This window comes from Equus caballus, chromosome 6 (assembly GCF_041296265.1).
Source record: "Equus caballus isolate H_3958 breed thoroughbred chromosome 6, TB-T2T, whole genome shotgun sequence".
NCBI lineage: Eukaryota > Metazoa > Chordata > Mammalia > Perissodactyla > Equidae > Equus > Equus caballus.
Genome location: NC_091689.1, coordinates 72,446,009 through 72,464,080, shown reverse-complemented (window position 1 = coordinate 72,464,080; position 18,072 = coordinate 72,446,009). Strand labels below are relative to the sequence as shown.

The window sequence follows — 18,072 nt, the reverse complement described above, 5'->3', positions numbered from 1 at the left end:
TTTCAAGCATAACTAGATTTTTATTTTAGAAGAAATATTCTGACTCCCTGGAGGTACTGGACCGAGGCAGCAGCAGTGACATAAAAATAAATGATTAAAAAGATAATGTAAAACAGTCAAGGACCTGGGGGACAAATGGATACTTACTTTTTGGGGAAGGGGGCTGGTCTGGATGTGATACAAGGACCTTCATCGGTAAATGGGAGATAAAAGAGAAATAACAGATTCATGGTGGGAGGAAGTAGCAGAGACAGTAAATTCAATTTTGAAAATATTGAAGCATAGAAACTTATGAGAAATACAGGTGACTTCCTAGGTAGTTGAGAATTATAATAAAGAGCTCAAAGGAACGCACTGAATTAGAGATGCAAGCTAATAGTTGAACACAAGACTATGGAAGAGAGAATATGTAATGTGAAGAAAGTTCCTGAATGTCACTCGAAACAGCTCTGTCATTTAAGGGACGCAAAAGAAGTGCAATTTTATTGTCTCTTTCTACTTCTGTAGTTACAGCTCTATGCTAAAATATATTTGGGAAGACAAATCTTTTTTTTTTTTTTTAAGATTTTCTTTTTCCTTTTTCCCTCCAAAGCCCCCAGGTACATAGTTGTATATTCTTAGTTGTGGGTCCTCCTAGTTGCATGTGGGATGCCACCTCAGCATAGCTTGATGAGCAGTGCCATGTCCACGCCCACGATTTGAACCGGCGAAACCCTGGGTCACCGCAGCAGAGCGCACGAACTTAACCACTCGGCCATGGGGCCGGCCCCGGGAAGAGTTTTCAATGCTGAGTTTTTAAAACATACTTAGTGCTGGTAGAAAATTGACAGCTACTGAAACCTACCAGCCTCTTGTGGCACAAGAGCCGGAAAGCTGCCTTGGCATTATGTTGAGAACAAATCAGTTAAATTATAGGAAAATATGCTGAGACTTCATTTAGTTCATCAAAAATTGCTGGATTTGCTATTTAAAGTAAGATATCAAAGAACCAGATAAGTTACATTAGAGACGAGATCTTAGAAATGTTGGTGAGTAAAAAAATAGCAATTCCTCATTTTATAAATGAGCACTCTGGGGATTATGTGAAAGAATTAGGGAAAAACTAGGACCTAGAGTTGGCTAAATTAAGGAAAGTGACTGAGACAGCTTTGAAACATACGAGACATAAATGCACTTTATCTAGATTAATCTAATACAAGGTTCCCCCTGGTGTTTAAAAACTGACACATCAACCCAAACCCAAATCTTTGTATTCCTGTTTAATTTAATCATCTGTGTGTTTTCCAGTAGTTTCTGGACTCTTTCAGGAACAGGATTCTACTTATTTTATGTATATATTATAATCTCTATTATATTCTCTATGCACTAGTAATAATTATATCCTGCTGGTTTGGCTTTGTTTGTGAGCAGTGTTTGTTTTCCTTACTGTCACTTTATTTACATTTCTGGATACTGCCCAAAGGGAATAGACACAGTATTTCAGAAGGGAAGGAAGAGAAGGAAATTTGCATTCACTGCATGGCTACTATGGCTGGGCACTGTTTTCTGCCCATCTTCCTTTCTCCCTTCTCCCTACTGCCCACACATATGCCTGAGGGCCCACTGTTCTCAGTGCTGGAGATGCGTCAGTGAATGAGATGAAAAGTCCCGGCTATCATGGCTCCTGGGGTCCAGTGGCAAAGACAGATAATAAAGAAATTTTTTTTAATGAAAACATAAAGAATACCATTTAGCAATAAGTGCTATAAGTGCCAAAGAGACATAAGGTATTCAGGGACATCCTCTTAGAGAAGGGACCTGAACGAAATAAGAAGCGTGCCAAGAGGATATCTAGAGGTCAGGCATTCCTGGCCAAGGGAAGAGCTTCTATAAAGCCTCTGGCATATTCAAGAAACCCCAGGGAGGTGAGTGGCTGAGTACGGGGGCTAGAAAGTGAGGTAAGAGAGAGTTAATAACAGGAGAAAGCCTTGATCTGACTTCCATGTTACAAAAACCACTCTGTGTGGTTTTGTGTGCTGTGTGAAGAACAAGCTCCAGGGGGAAAGGTGAAAGCGGGGAGACCAATTAGGCAAGGAGAGACGACAGTGGCTTCAGCTGCGGTGGTAGGGAGAGAAGCTGTGAGAGGTAGCTGCATTAAGATATATTTTGACAGCAGAGCTGGAAATATTTGCTGAAGGATTAGATGCGGGATGTGAGAAAGGAAGGAACGAATGATGAATCCAAGAGGAAAGAACTGGGTGACTGGAGATGGGGAGCAGTGGAGGAGGAGGAAATGGAGAGTTTAATTTGAGATTTCTTCAATTACTACAAAAGACCTTAAAATGTTTTGCAATAAGTATCAGCCACAGTTTACAGACTATAAAAAGAAGAGAATCAGAGAAATAAAATCGCAGTGACTAAGCGTGTGGAGCAGTGATTTACCCCAGTCCGGTTGTCTCCAAAGACCATGGCCTCCCCACTATGCTGTGCTGCCTCTCAAGGCTCCATGTAGCTGCCATCGGGCCGCAGGGTTGGGTGTGCCTCGGAGACACACTACAGTCCTGCAGAACCACCCGACTCACATCACTGTCGTCCCCTTCAGAAATATGGACAAATCCTTCCTTATTAGAATTACCCGTGATAACTGACATTTCGCTTGATACTCTGAAGCCTAACCTCTATTTTTTTATGGGCGGGAGGTCAATACAGGGTTAAGATCATGGGATCTGGAGCAGGACTCTTGGCTTCAAACTCCACTACTACTAGCCATGGGGTTCCACATGGTCTTCCTCCTCTAATTTTATCAAATTTTAAAAATTTCATCAGAGAAATGGTAATTTTTCACCCATACTGTTTGTGAAATATTACTGGGACACCAAGTTACTGAGAAGTGCTGTTCTCAGAGCCTGAGAGTAAGTTTGCGCTAATACTTGTCATACACAGAATGGAAAACAATGTGACCTAATTAATTACCTCAAGCCATCAGCCACATGGAGTGCGATCCTGTGCTGCAGGGTTCTGGTGAGACTGGCCTTGTCTTGCTGAAGCAGGCGATCCAGGGACCCTTTGGAGGCCAACTCCATGACCAACATTCGAGGACGAATCCCAGCCGCCAGCAAAGATATTAAGCTGGGGTGGTGGAGATGGCAAAGCACCACCAGCTCCTGCAAAAGTCCAATCATTTCAGAGTGACACCACATTGGCTGTTACCCAAGTGTCTCCGTCCTTAAACACATCAACTCTTCGAGCATGGTTTTCTCTGGCTGATGAGACTATAGCAATCTTTCTGTTTCTTTGAGATTTTTTGTATTTTCCATATTTTCAGGAATAAACAGCTGATTCTGAAACTATATTTCGAATTAAAATTTTAACTTCTCTTTTCCCTTCTGCTCTACTTCTGTCAGACCATCTAATGCAGGAGCAGTACACACATTATGGTCACAGTGACAGGTCACGGCGATCTTATCTACTGAACCCTAGTTAGCCACAGCATCCTTCTGGGCCCAGGATTCTCAGTGGCTACTACTGATCAACTATAACTGGGCTGTGAAATACAATCTGCTATCCTTTCTGGTTTAAGGACTAGAAATAACATTACTGAGAGTAATGTCTAAGACAGAAATATACAGTACCACCCTCTCCTGAAAACTCTCTACTGACTTTCCATTTCTCTTAGATTAAAATCCCATGTATTTACACAGCCTTCACGGCCTGACCTAATCTGGTCCCAGCCCCCGCCTCAGACCCCATCTCCTCTCTCTCTCCTCTTCATTCACCACCCCTCCACCACCCAGCTCCTTCCTTCCAGCCACAGGGTCTCTGTCCTTGCTGATCCCTCTGCCTAGAAATTCCTTCACCCTTCACATAGCTGAAGGCTTCTTGCCATACAGATCTTAGCTCAAATACTACCACGTCCTCAGAGGGACCTCCTTGGACCCTTTACTAAAGCAATTTCCAGCTGCAACAATCTCTCTCCAATCCAAGAAGTCAGAGACACCATTTTAGCTTGAACAGAGAGGTCTCCATTCTGATAGAATCCCTTTCCTAGACTACATCAGATGAGACTACTTTCTCCTTTGTGATATGGCTGTTTATTAATTCCATATACACTTTATTCTGTATATTTCACTTTATTCTGCAACGGTAATTTAGCTGAAATTTATAGCTTATGGGATATTAAATTGATTCATGTTTTAAACTGTGATTTCTGCAGAAGCTCTGCTTCTTAACAACTAGCTTCAAAGATGAGAAACATCAGTGCCAACCGCATTCACCAGGAAACTGAAGTGTGCAGAATTCTGCAAGCTGAAGAAGAAAGGCTGAATACCCTGAGAGAGGATTTTCCAAGAACAAAAGCTTCAGACTGCAATCATATTTCCTTAGTAGATAAAAATCTTTCTTTCTTCTATGTCCGATAAGTTCAGTTGGTTAAAACTGATGAAAAGAAGTCAAGTTAGGTCTGTTTTCTTTCATAGGCACAGACAGAAGCCTGATCCAAATTTTCTCTCCCAGAAAGCAGCTCACTCATTGCAAAAAGAAGGGAGCAAGAAAGTGTAACAGCTAGGCCCCAATTCATGACCACTGGTAGAAAGATTCTCAAACTGCAGCACCTAACACTGAAGTGTTTTCCTTTCCTTTCCTTTTTTTTTTTTTTTTAAGAAGAAGCACATTATGCACTCTCTACTGTTTCTATTTCTTCTACCACTTCCTTGTTTCACCTACCTGCCTATACACTAATCCATCCTGTACATTTTTAGTATTCTGATTTCCAACAAGCTTCCCAAGCACATTACCTAAAACTAGAAACATATTGAAGACTAATGACCAAGGTTGAAAAATAAATTTATACAACAAATTGCCTGCAGATTGAAACAGACTGGGCCCAGATTTTGTTCACAGACTTGCCTCTATATACAAAATGTTTGTTAGCTTATTCCTAGAGCAACAGTGTAACTTTTGGTACAAATAATCAAAATTACTCCAGGATATTTTGCAAAGATCTGAAATTATTTTCAGTATTCAGAGTAACTAATATATTGTAACTGTGGGGTTCTTCTCATTTATACAAGTTATTTAGATTCAGATTTAGACACAAATTATTCTTTTGTAATAAATCAAAGGAAAAAGTAGGGCTGAATAGGGGTTGGCCCAGTGGCATAGTGACTAAGTTCACATGTTCCACTTCAACAGCCCTGGCACAGACCTACATACACTGCTCATCAAGCCATGCTGTGGTGGCACCCCACATACAAAACAGAGGAAGACTGGCACAGATGTTAGTGCAGTGACAATCTTCCTCAAGCAAAAAGAGGAACATTGGCAACAGACGTTAGCTCAGGGCCAATCTTCCTCACCAAAAAAAAAACAAAAACAACTAGGACTGAACAGATTGAAAAATACAGTTGAGTTCTGGTGTAAGACTGCATGATTCATATTGGATTTTACCTCTCCTCTCACCCTGTCTCTCTCTCTCTCATACTTACTGCCAGGAAAGACTCAGAAAAAAGCAATCAATCCCCTCAATTACTCAAAACAAGAGAGGGTACTGGAATGACCACTGTTGGTTATGCATTCAACATCCATCTACCCTTGTTTCTTCCTAAGGGTGTTTGATTTTTGCTGAGGCATCCAACCCTCACCCATGCAAGGCCATGAGCCTTAGGGGGAACTGACCCCAACCCCAGCCTCAGCGAAAGGTGGGAACATCCTCATTACCATAGTGATTGGTTCAGTAAGACAGGCCTGAGCCAACCAGAATACAGCGGTGCCCTGAACATAAGTGCTTGTTGAGAAAAGAACACCTGACTTAATTGAGGCCGAGAGAAGTCTTTAATGGGCTACTGTGGTAGGACTTTGGTTCCTTTGGAATACAAGACTGCAAAAGAGGTACCCTCTTTACTTCTGTACTTGTGGTATGTAACTGTGAAGCCTAGAACAAGAATTCTCAGAAAACTGTCTTTTCTTTGTTTCTCAACAGGAGAAACAAAACAAACCCTTTTTCTCCATAAAGAAAGGACAAATGGGCTTTTATAATTAAACACAAGTAATCTTTTAGGGGAAATGTGGTCATCCTTTTGCATTTTCACAAATGCAGGCAAAACAAGAGTTCCAGGAAATTTACAACGTATGATTTAATGTGATAATAGTCTTGGATTTCTTACTTGTCTTAACAGTCTAAGCGAGGTATGTTTATTAAAAATCTTCACAGCCACTTCTTCTCCTTCGTAGGCTGCTCGATAAACTGAGCCAAAACTGCCATCACCTTTTGAAAAGAAAGTACAAAGCACTTAAGTTAATCTTTTCAAGTAGAATAACTAAATAAATTATACGTGTTGTAATTATATCTGTTGTATACTTGAAGAGAAATCTGACCCACTTATTTCACTGAATCAATCCCTTTAATGCTTCCTCTTCCTTCTTCTACTCCATGAACTAAAATGTACCTAAAGATTCTATCCCTAGGCTTCCTGTCTTCCATCTGCACCCTCCCCACTCAATGACCTCATCCACTCCCTACCTTCACCTATCCCTATATGTAGAGAATTTTCACATTTCCTTTTCTAGCCACAAGCTACCTCCTGAATTTTTCCTAGATTTACAACATTGTGTTGGAGACTTCCACTGGCATCCTCCTCCAAATCGCAATCACATTCCAGTAAAAGCCACATTCATCCTCATTGCTCTAAACTAATTCTTATTCCACCTTCCATATATCTGATAAAAACAAAAGAAAATTCTTTTTGAGGTCATTCTGGAGTCAAAACTGAAACATATCTTAGCTCTTTGCCCAGGCCTAGCCCCACAGCTAATTGGTAGTCGACTTTCCTGCCTCACTCATGTCCGTGCCTCCCTTTCCATTTCCACTACCCCCAGACCTATTTGGAGCCCTAGGTGCTTTCTGTGTGGGCCTCCTGAGTTCATTACCTCTGAGTCATTCTATCTCGCCCGCAAAATTAATTTCCCTATAATTACATGTCGATTGTGTCACTCTAGCTCAAAAAAATTATTCTATATTGTCTACTAAATAGAATCCAAAACAAGTTCCATATTCATCCCTGTGGCCCTGAGTTCCCTTTCCAGTTCTCTTCTTGGTCTACTTCTCATTCTCTAGGCCCTGGTCCAGTAGTTCTCCTCCCAGTTTTGGCTGCACAGTCTATCTAAGGAGCTTTTTAAAAATACGAATGTCTTAGTCTGCTCTCAAAGATTCTGACCCACCACGTCCCAGGAGGTACTGGCCATTAGGACTTTTTTTTTCTTCTAATTCCCCAGGTAATAGTAATGAACAACGAACGCCAAGAACAACTGTTCTAGACAAACTAGAATAGTCAGTTTCCTGAGTATGCTTTGTATCTTCACTCCTCCATACCCTGTTATGCTGTTACTTAAAGAGTAATGCTACCCCATCATTTCAACCTCTGGAGTGCTTATCAGGTCCATAAAGCACAAGACATATTGAGAAACCCAGGCCTGAGAAATGGACCATGATCCATCCCATAGACTATTACTCTTCACTGACACATAGTATATCCTTATTGTACAGTATTTATCGTTCCCATATATCACTTTGAAATACACTCACTTAATGGATATAAGTGAATGAACCCAGAAAAATCTACAAGACAATATAACAATGTTAAAACTTGTTATTTCTAAGTGGTGAAATTATGCATCTATGGAAAGTTTAGATATTTTGTATATTTTTATATTTGTAATAATTATATATTTTAAAATCTCTATAAGAAGTATATATAAGCATACATTATTTTATGCTCAGAAAAAATTTATATTAAAAATAAAAATAAATTATTCATTTGAGTATATGTCATATTTTGACTAGATCACAAACATGTTAAAAGTATTATCTGTGTCTTATCAGTCTCAGTATCCTCTCATCCCTTCTCACCAGTACTCAATAAATATTCAACTTTTAAAGCCATTAGTTAATATTGTTGGTATTGAGAGAGTTTCAGGGGGACCTGAGGGCTATGTGAACAGTTAAGTATTGGAATCAAAATGGGATTGAGTAAACAGGAGAAAAGAGAAAGAAAGCACACAGAAGGAGAAGGGAGAAAATGGGTATGAGAGATGGAAACCTAATCACAGATGCATCCTGTTCTGGTTCCCCTCAATCCGGACAGCTATCGACAACAAAGAAAAAATTTAATGGGCAGTGAGAAGAAATACACTCTAGGGAGATATATAAAAATTTCAGGAGGGGGTAGTAGATATTTCTACTTTTTTAAAGCCCATGCCTATTTCAGAATCACTGCCTTACTAAAATGGAGTATGGGTTCTCATATCCTTCAGGTTAAGAGCAAAGTAAGGTTAAGGACTATTGTTGTGACACCAAAGTGTGAAAGAAAACTGAAGGCAAGGAAATCTTCCTAACCCATCAAATACACCACTGAAGTACCTTTCCATTGTGGCTCTCCAGAAAACTAGTCCCTCAAAGAGGAAATGTGCCCCACAACTCCTCAGACAGACACACAAAACCCCATGTTTGTATATTTAAAAATATATTCACAAGTCTATTATGTTTTTAGAAGGATATATCTGATTTGTTCAGATCAGTGTTTCTCAACCAGGGTGATGTGGCTCCCCTATTACCATAGCCCACCTTTGGCAATGTCCAGAGACATTTTTGATTGTCACACCTGGGGGGATGGGTGAGGAGACCCTACTTGACATCTAGTGGGTAGAGGCCAAGGATGCTGCTAAACATCCTACTTTGTACAGGACAGCTCCCATAACACATCATTATCTGATCCATAATGGGAGTGGCACAGAGGTTGATTGCTTTTTGTAAACAGACATGTAATTTATGGGTTTATGGGACATGGGGCTACAGAACGGGGAGTAGTCATATCAACATTTTCCAATCTGCATCATTAACAGAATATAAAACACAGGGGCTTTTGAAGGTGGTCCAAAGGTACAAACTTCCAGTTATAAGATAAATAAGTACTAGGTATGTAATCTACCACATGATGTCTGTAGTTAACACTGCTATATGATATATATGAAAGTTGTTAAGAAAATAAATCCTAAGAGTTCTCATCACAAGTAAAACATTCTTTCTTTTTCTTTTATTCTGTGTCTATATGAGATGATGGATGTTAACTAAACTTATTGTGGCAATCATATCATAATACATGCAAGTCAAATCATCAGACTGTACACCTTACACTTATATCTCAATAAAACTGGAAACAAAAAAACACAGGGTGCTTCAAAATGAACATTGCTCAAAATGTGTCCATTAATCTGAAACACTTCTTAACACACAAAAATAGATATTTGGGAGAGCTGTGTCTGATGGCTTGAGACTCCTTCAGAGAAAGAACACAGTATATCTGGCACTAGCCTGTATCCTTTGAATCACAAGTCACGTTTGGTTTTGGTGAGGATCTAGGATTTGGCGTTGACAATTTGGCATTTTGTCTTAACCCACAATTATTAATATATTCACTTCCAGAGTTCCGAAACATTTAAACCCATTTTAAATTTCCCAATCAATGTGAAGAATAAAGGTACAAAGGTTTATTCACCTTTACATGTCATGTCCCAAATTTTGGACATTTTTTTTAATGATACTAATGCCCTAACAGACATATTTTAGGCATTCTCTCTGAGGAAAACTCATTAAAATTAAATGTATACACACACAACAGCAAAGAAAAGTCAGAATTGTCTTCACATACTTTACATTAAACCAACCCAATGCTCCTCATGGATCCCAAAGACCCTCAGGAATGTTTAGAACTTGAGTAGGTCACCAATTTGAGGCTTTTGAGTTTTTAATCCCAAATTGGTTTTTGATGAATATTTATATGAGAATTCATGATTGTGACACTAAGTAAAAAAACTGCTATTATAACTACACAGAGGTGTCATCTTTTACTTATTCTGTCTTTTTGAGACTGAAAAATGGCTGTATCACTCAACTGAAGACTTCCTTATCTGCCTCCCCATCCCTGGCAATTAAAACAAATGCAAGGACACATTTCACTAATACATGTGCTTCCATGGTAGTCCCACCCTCATCTCGAACCCAGTCTACAAGAGTGTGTGCAAAGCAAATTCCAGACCTGTAATGTGATATTACTTTAAAATACACCATTCCAAAGGAAAAAACATTTTAACAAATACGTGAAAATACCAAAAACTACAACAATATAATTATATCTAAATATTTTCTAGATTATAAGGAAAAATCCTAATTTTTATTCTCAAACCAACAAAAATAGTTACCTAAAAGAAACTCTGGAGCTTGTTCAAATTCCAGTTCATCACTATTCAACATAATATTTCTAGGCAGGTCAGCCAAAATCAAATCAGGGGCAATCTGAGATATTGGAATGGTGAGCCGTGGTTGGTCTGGATTCACTAGGAGGTCTCCTGAGAAGCACAGAAAACATTTTTTGAAAAAACCAACTTTTAAGGATATATGTAAATTTGTGCTTTTGACTTACAAAAACAATGACATATTTTTTATGATTTCTAATCACTGTTTTAGTTTTATTTTACCAATTCTATTTTTCTCTAGAAAATTTGAGAAAGTTTTAAAGGTTCAATTAATATCGATCTACTTGGAATTTTAAAAACTCATTCCTAGGCATTAGAAAGCAGAATTCAGAACTGCCTTAGGCTATCTGACATCTGACTAGGAAATTATCTCTTCTCTACTTTTACCACATTCATAGAGCACTTATTACATGGCCGACACGTTGCTCAGTTATTTCCATGTATCAGCTACTTTAATCCTCGTAACAAATCTATGAGGTAGGTTTGGTTAATATTCCCATTTCACAGATAAGATTATGTTGCTTAATGAGCCAGTACTCAAAGTCTCAAATCAACATTTTTCTGAATCTAGAACACAAGATCTTATTGGTAATAAACGCAATCCATTTTTCTGAACTGTCACTATAATTGAATTTAGTATCCTCTAACTCATCCCTTATGGATAAGAATAATTTTTACATTTATTAAAAAACTCACTTCACAAATATTGAACGGATCACTTAAAAACATTTGTAAGTTTGAATCAACGTTACCTTCTTCTGCTTTCCTCATCAAATCATCAAGTAAGATTTTTTGATGCTCTTCACCATCATTAAAACTATATAATGCCCACTTCTTCAACAGAGTTTCTCCTTCACCACAAATATCAATCTCCAATAAGCCAGGAAACCATTCTTCCATGAGAGAATCAATGTGGTCCACAACTTGGCCCAAAAGAATACAGCCTACATAATTCAAAGAAGAGCTCGTCAACACCCTAACGGAACCTTATTCTGTTGCAAAGCTAGAAAACAGAAACTATAAAGTTAAAAAAAAAAGTTTAGATTTCTTTAGTAGTACAATTTAAAGTTTTGAACTAATTTCCTTACCTTTTCTACAAGAAGGAACTGTAATTTTTAAGAAACTCTCTAGGTGATTGTCTAAGACTTCAGATCCTACCAGACAATAAGCTTCTGGAGACCAATTCAAGTAGATGCCTTGTCGCCAGTACATTCTGTTTGGGCGAAGTGCTCTTTCTGAAAGAAGTTTAAATGGACCCAAATGTATCCATTAATTATTAACTACCCCATAAATTAACGGAGAAAAAAATCACTGCACACATCACAAGTGACAGTAATAGAGATACAACTGTTTTGAAAGTATCAGAATCATTAATGATACAAGTCCTTACCCATATCTATTAAATATGATATGAAATATTTTACCCTTAATTTTGCAATGAAATTAACAAAACGACCAGTAGATATCCTAAGACAGATTTCAGGTTCATGGTGTTAAGTAGTTTAACATGTTTAATATATGAAGAAAGAGAATTATAAATAAGTTCTCATAACTTTTAAAAAGAAGTTGATGGTCATGCAAAACCAAAACTTTCTGAGCATTTTAATGCAATGTAACTACATAGATGTTGATTAATTGCAAGCAAGATAAGGTTTATTTCAGAATACAGTAACATCTGCATAAAGTTGATTTTTAAAAAAAACAAAAAAAAATGATATTTTCCTTTTGAAGCACTAAGATCTCTCTTTCTTCCAGAAGGAAGAGCTAGCATTAAAAACACCCATTTTTATTCTTTTTTGTAAATCCTTTGGGGATTGTGCAGCAGAATAGAGATATTACAGTCCCTACACTGAATGCCAGGATGGTCTGAATGGTCAGGACCTGTTGCTTGTTAAGTAAAACTTTCTGAATTGCTGTGATGGCCATTTCTAGTCTTTCTTTCTTCGTGTGTGTGTGTGTGTGTTTAAACCAATGACTCATAGTAACCTCACTTTTTAAAAATTGTTGCTTCTAGTCTGCTTTGGCTTGGAAAGCAAGATATTCATGCTTATCGTAAATGTGTCTAAAATAAGAACACATGGGCTTTGAGTGAGGACCTGAGGAATTTTCTTCCTGACAAATTGCATGAACTTATATGAGCATATGTGTCTTTATATTGGCTTCTCTGAGGTCTTATGAGCTTATTTTCTGATCTTCAGCTGCCTTACAAATAAGTAAACTCTGGGAAAATTACAATGAATTTTAATATGCTTTCCTCCTAACTTCTCTAAATATTGTCTTCATTAAATACATACCTCTTCCTGAAAGCATGTAAGGTGAAATTTCAAGTAATCGATTGATTAATCTCGACCAAAATCCCATGGGAAAATAAGGCATTTCATATAGTCGAATGATAATTTCAGAGTTCTCACAATGGGGAAGCTCTATTACCGGCCTGTGGTCAGACAAACTGAAGGGACAAGGACACCATCATTACATAGCTTCATACAACACCCAACCATGTTGACCAAAGTGCTTTAGTACTTGAAATCGATGAATTGAATATAAATACTCTAAGCAATTGCACTTTTTTATAATGTTCTTTTGCTACGTGCTCTTCCTACTTCAAAAATTCAATGGTTATTTAATCAATTCAAATGCATGCTCAGATGTAGTAGCTGCATGAAATTTTTTTCAGTAACACTATTTACACTAATAAATAAATAATTACAATTAGCTATGCATAGACAAGTATTAAGGAATCGTAAAACTTGAAAAAATGCATGTCCTAGAAAAAAGTGTGTATCTATTTTTGGAATTGGGTACCATATATCAATCAAGGCAAATTGCACTTTCCAATGTCCTATTACTTTATAACATTCCTGGGTGCTTATAAAAGCAGTAAGAAACATGTCTACAATACAATACAGGGCTAGAACTTAGGCCTCCACTGTGTTGCCCTGCTCCTCTGAAAATTCAGTCATAAATTCTTTTAAGATTCTGATGAAAACTCACTCTCTCTCTAGAACTTGCCTAATATAATAAATCTCTCAGTACCATGTAAGGAGACACACACACACACAAGATAATCTCCACTATTTACCTTTCTTAAATAATTTAAACAATGGTAAACCAGATAGTAATTATATACATAAGTCATTTACTGAATCTTTAAAAAGTCAACTGTAATGTTTTCATTAAAAGTAAATGTTATACTTCACTAGAAAGTTTAAACAAGCAAAAAAAATTAGTACATTTACCATAGACCAAAGCTATTTTGACAAAATAATCTAATAGATGGTAAATTTCCATAGGGTAATTAAATTTTTAAGTATTGGTTTACCTGCTTGGAACCAGCAAATATTCTTCTCCTATTGGCAAGGCAATCTGGAATTTTTCTAGGAGTTTAAAATACTGTGACATGTAGCCCTTTGGAAATCTCTTTTTCTTCGAAAGAAATTTTTCCACATCTCTACGTGAAATAATTCCCTTCGGATGTTTTGGACAGCCTTCCACTTTCACTGTCAAAATCTGAAAGATTTAAACTTGTAAATAATCACTAGAATTTATTTTCTGAAAAGTTTTGAATTTAAAGTATTTCGCGTCTCTTTGCTCACTGAAAATGATCAGAACAATTTTAACATTGTCAACTACAACACAGCACCTAATTTCTCTAGCTAGTAGCCATGTAGCCTAGAAGCCCAATAGGGCATTCACTCTCCCAAAAAAAGAATTTATAAAATTGAGATCAGAAATTATGGAGATCCTCTGAAACTAATGAACCTCAAGCCTTCCCCAGCTCCAATTAACAGATCAATTCAATACCCCACATCCTTACTACAGTATCATCAATAATCTATTCCTATGGAAATTATCTTCCAGACTGTGTTATCACTACAAGTTTGCAATAGAAATGTGACTTCACATTTATGTAATAGGTGATGGTTTCCATCAATGGGAAGAGGGGCAGCGTAGCACAGTTTAGTGATTCTCAAACAGAGTAACTACTGCATTTTGCTGGATTCCACTGAGTCTCAATCAGTAGGTCTGGGATGAGGTTTGAGAATCTAATGTTTTAACAAAAACCCCAGATTATTCTAATGTGGAGACCATACTTTGAGCTTTGATTATCATCACAGTAGTTAAAAATATAAATCAGAAGAACCCAGGTTCAAATTCAGGCTCTACTTCTGGTTGTGTGACCTTGGGAAAGGTATTTAATTTCTTTAAGCCACAGTTTCCTTCTCCGTAAAATCAGATTTTAAAAAGTGACTGTCTCTGAGACGGCCCTGAAAATGAAATAAGATAACACAAAAAAAAGTATGCAAAGTACCTATCATGATTTTCAGCATATAGTAAGCCCTCCTAATGTTAGCCTTTACTATCAACACACAGCCTATCCATTTTATTTAGCCAAATTAATTTTAAAAAGAGGTTTGTGTTTAATTTTGTTTACTAGATCTATAATGTTTAAGGGAACTTAAATAGGAGCAAACATTATTTACATTATTACATAACTGCATAAAATATTTGATTGTAGAATCCTCAGGCCCAAGGATTCGTTACTCATCTCTATATTTCCCTCTTATACATATAATGTTTATTGAATCAATGAACGCATGATTGATTGAATATAATGGTTCTGATGACAATGTATAATGGGTCATTAAATAATAAAAATTATAGTTTGGGGCTTCTCCCATATTGTGTATTTCATAGCCCAGATTGCCCTTACAATTTAGGTGGTGAGGAAAATTGTTTACTGTTTTAGTGTTTTTAAAATCGCTAAGACCTTGTCTGACAATTCACTCTCTATCTCCAACCACACTTTATATTTTCTTTGTGGCACTCTGTACCACCTGACATGCTGAGCGTTTATTTATTGGTTATTTCTTCCCATTTGAATGTCAGCTCCACGAATGCAGGAACTTTGTTTTGTCTACTGCTATAGCCCCAGAACCAGAACAATATCTGGAACATCATAGGTGTTGAATAAACATTGTCAAATGACTGAATTTGGGGGAAGTGAAGTTTGGAGCATTTTTATCCGAAGGTTAGATGTATAGGCCCTGGAGTCAAACCACTTGGTTTGAAATCCTAACTCTACTTCTTCCTAAATATGTAACTTTGGATAAATTATTTAACCTCTCTGTCCATCAATTCCTTCATCTTCAAGATAGAGGCTAATGTAGTACTGTTTAAAAGAGTTGCTCTAAGAATTAAATGAGATAATCTTTGCAAAGCACGTAAGCAACCCCTTGTATGTTAAACATTATTATATACTTATTCTAGTTTATTTTACTTACACAAATTGATTTTAAAATAGAGGTTTGTGTTTGACTTTTTTAGTAGATCTATGGTATGCCACCATTATTTGTAAGAGAGAGTTTCCAAAGATGGACACATCAATTTCTTCTCTCCTTACATATGCATGCTCTCAATCCTTCAAAAAATGGATTCCATCCATTTCCCCTCCTGTTGAATCTGAACAGGCTTTGTAGTTGCTCTGGTCACCAGAATGTGGTAGAACACGCACTTTACCAGTTCTGGGCCTAGCCTTTGAGAGGACAAGCCATATGAGAGGCCGCATAGAGGAGCATCAACAACCGAAAATGTGAGTGTGGCTTTCTTGGACTTTCCAGCCCAGCTCAATGAAGGAAGACAAATGAATGAGCCTTGCCAATGTCATACGGAGCAGAACCACTCGACTGAGCCCAGTCCACCCACAGAATAAGCAATATTGTTGAAAAACAAAAAACTGGTTGATGTTGTACCTCAGGTGTACTTGTTTATTCCAAGTTTGGGGGTATCTGGTTACATAGCAATGAAAAACTAAACATTATCTTAATTTTATCACCATTAAAAGACCTCCTATTATTCCTTCCACCTAGTAACTTATAAGGCTAACTTATGCCCTTGTGCAAGGAAAAAGGAATTTTCCAGATTCCTCCTTCAAGTTTTTATCAATATTAAATTGCCATGCAAGCTTTTTAATGCTCCTCTTGATTAATTCAATAAGTCCCTTTCATATCTCTTTTATCATACGGTTAAATGAGTTTTGCAAACTTCTCTGTGCATTGATGGAAACTTCTTTAATAAGTTTAGTGACCTAACAGCTTGGGGCACAGAGAGGGTGGGTGGACTCATTAGAGCTTCTGTACCATGAAATTATTTCTGCCCTTGCCTTGATGATTCATGGAGGTGAATACCCCTATTTACTTTTGCTGATGGGTGTCAGAAAAGTCATTCTTATTTTCACTTGATTATTTATAGCTTTCATTCTCTTTAAACTTTAGTGAAAATGACATTATACTTAAATATATCAGCATAAATAAAAATGAAGGTATTTATTTATTAAGTTAATGAGAAATTTAAATTATCATTCTACTGACCCTTTAGATGTAGCTTTCCAAATAACTTTGAGCTGTTCAAATTCTTGACTTAATTTTCACTTAAATTAACATGTTTATAGTATAACCATGCTAATGAGAAGAACTTTCATGGAGTTTCAACTTAATTACTCCATAGAATCTTTGGGAATTTTATTGAGGTCATGGTGGAAATTTAAAAGATGCTCAAAGATGGTGATTCTGATGCAAAACATGTCCTTATCCTATTGGATAAGATATACCCACCCCCATATTATCCACATGTGTGTGACTTTAAATGTTCCCAATTCACATGGAAAGATACCACTTTTTGGTGCTAAAACTTTCCCCTTTTCTTAACTAGATAGAGTTTAATTATTTTCTGAGAGTTATAGTGTGCCATCTAAGACAACAAAATCTTCAGAGTATATTTAAAACTCCCTTTGCTATACAGACTGCATCGACCACATGTATTTTTTATTTAGTTCCATACCTGGCACACTTTCCAAAACTACGTGAATACATCTTTAACGTGAAGATTTTTTTCATTTCCTAAAATAATGTCTTTCATTACTAAATAGGTCAAATATAAAATTAGTTAACATGTACTGCTCACTTACACTGAACTAGGGAGTCAATGTAGAAGAAACATGGTTACTACCCTTATTTTACAAGTGAGAAAACAAAGGCTTAAAACACTAAGAAATGCCACAAGTTAATAAGTGTTAGAAGAGATTTGAACCAGGTCATGCTGACTCTAGAGCTTGTGCCTCTTGACCACTCCACTTCACTCCCTTCATTATCATTCAGCAGACGAGTAATGTCACACTTTCCACGGCATATGTTCAGAAGGATGAAATCCACTCTAAAAATATCTACCGAAATAGTAATAACTACCACATCACAATGAATTGCCAATTACATTCATGTGTCAATATGCTCTCAAGCTCTGTGGTATAGAATTACCCCCAAATAAGTTCCCTCTTCAAAATATTTTCCTTTTTTTCCTCAGACAGAATGTAGGAACTATCATTCAAAATTATCTGAGGGAATTTCATTACCGTTACGGTTTAATTAGAAGAGAGATTTCTAATGTAAAAAGATGTAATCATTTTAGGGACTCAGGGAGCCACATGCAAAATTATCAAATTATACTCACAAACAAAATAGTTAGCAGTAAGTACACACGCTAGAGACATCCTCCCTGAGCTCATCTCAGACCGTGATTAAGCTCAGCTGGGGTGATTTTGCATCCCTGGGAATATTTGGCAACGTCTGGACACATTTTTGCTTGTCATAACTGAGAAAGTGCTACTAACATCTACAGGGTAGAGGCCAAAGATGCTGCCATTACCCTATAATGCACAACAAAGAATTATCTGGCCCAAAATGTCAATAGTGCTGACACTGAGAAACCCGGAGCTGGTGCATTCTGCTTGAG

The 18,072-nt window shown here is 37.1% G+C and overlaps 1 protein-coding gene across 3 annotated transcripts in view; it reads right to left on the bottom strand.

Annotated features, from left to right (window-relative positions):
• LRRK2 (leucine rich repeat kinase 2) overlaps window positions 1-18,072 on the bottom strand; it is a 134,344-nt gene that overhangs the window by 32,700 nt on the left and 83,572 nt on the right. For all 3 annotated transcript variants that reach the window (XR_011439737.1, XM_014740975.3, XM_070270127.1), the window contains exons 34-40: window positions 13,607-13,794; window positions 12,579-12,733; window positions 11,373-11,519; window positions 11,037-11,228; window positions 10,231-10,377; window positions 6,141-6,241; window positions 2,953-3,143 (exon numbers count right to left, since the gene is read on the bottom strand). Coding sequence is in view for 2 of the 3 variants with exons in the window: in XM_014740975.3 (XP_014596461.2) it covers window positions 2,953-3,143; window positions 6,141-6,241; window positions 10,231-10,377; window positions 11,037-11,228; window positions 11,373-11,519; window positions 12,579-12,733; window positions 13,607-13,794 (1,121 nt within the window). In the remaining variant the exon portion in view is untranslated. The remainder of the gene's footprint in view (window positions 1-2,952; window positions 3,144-6,140; window positions 6,242-10,230; window positions 10,378-11,036; window positions 11,229-11,372; window positions 11,520-12,578; window positions 12,734-13,606; window positions 13,795-18,072) is intronic.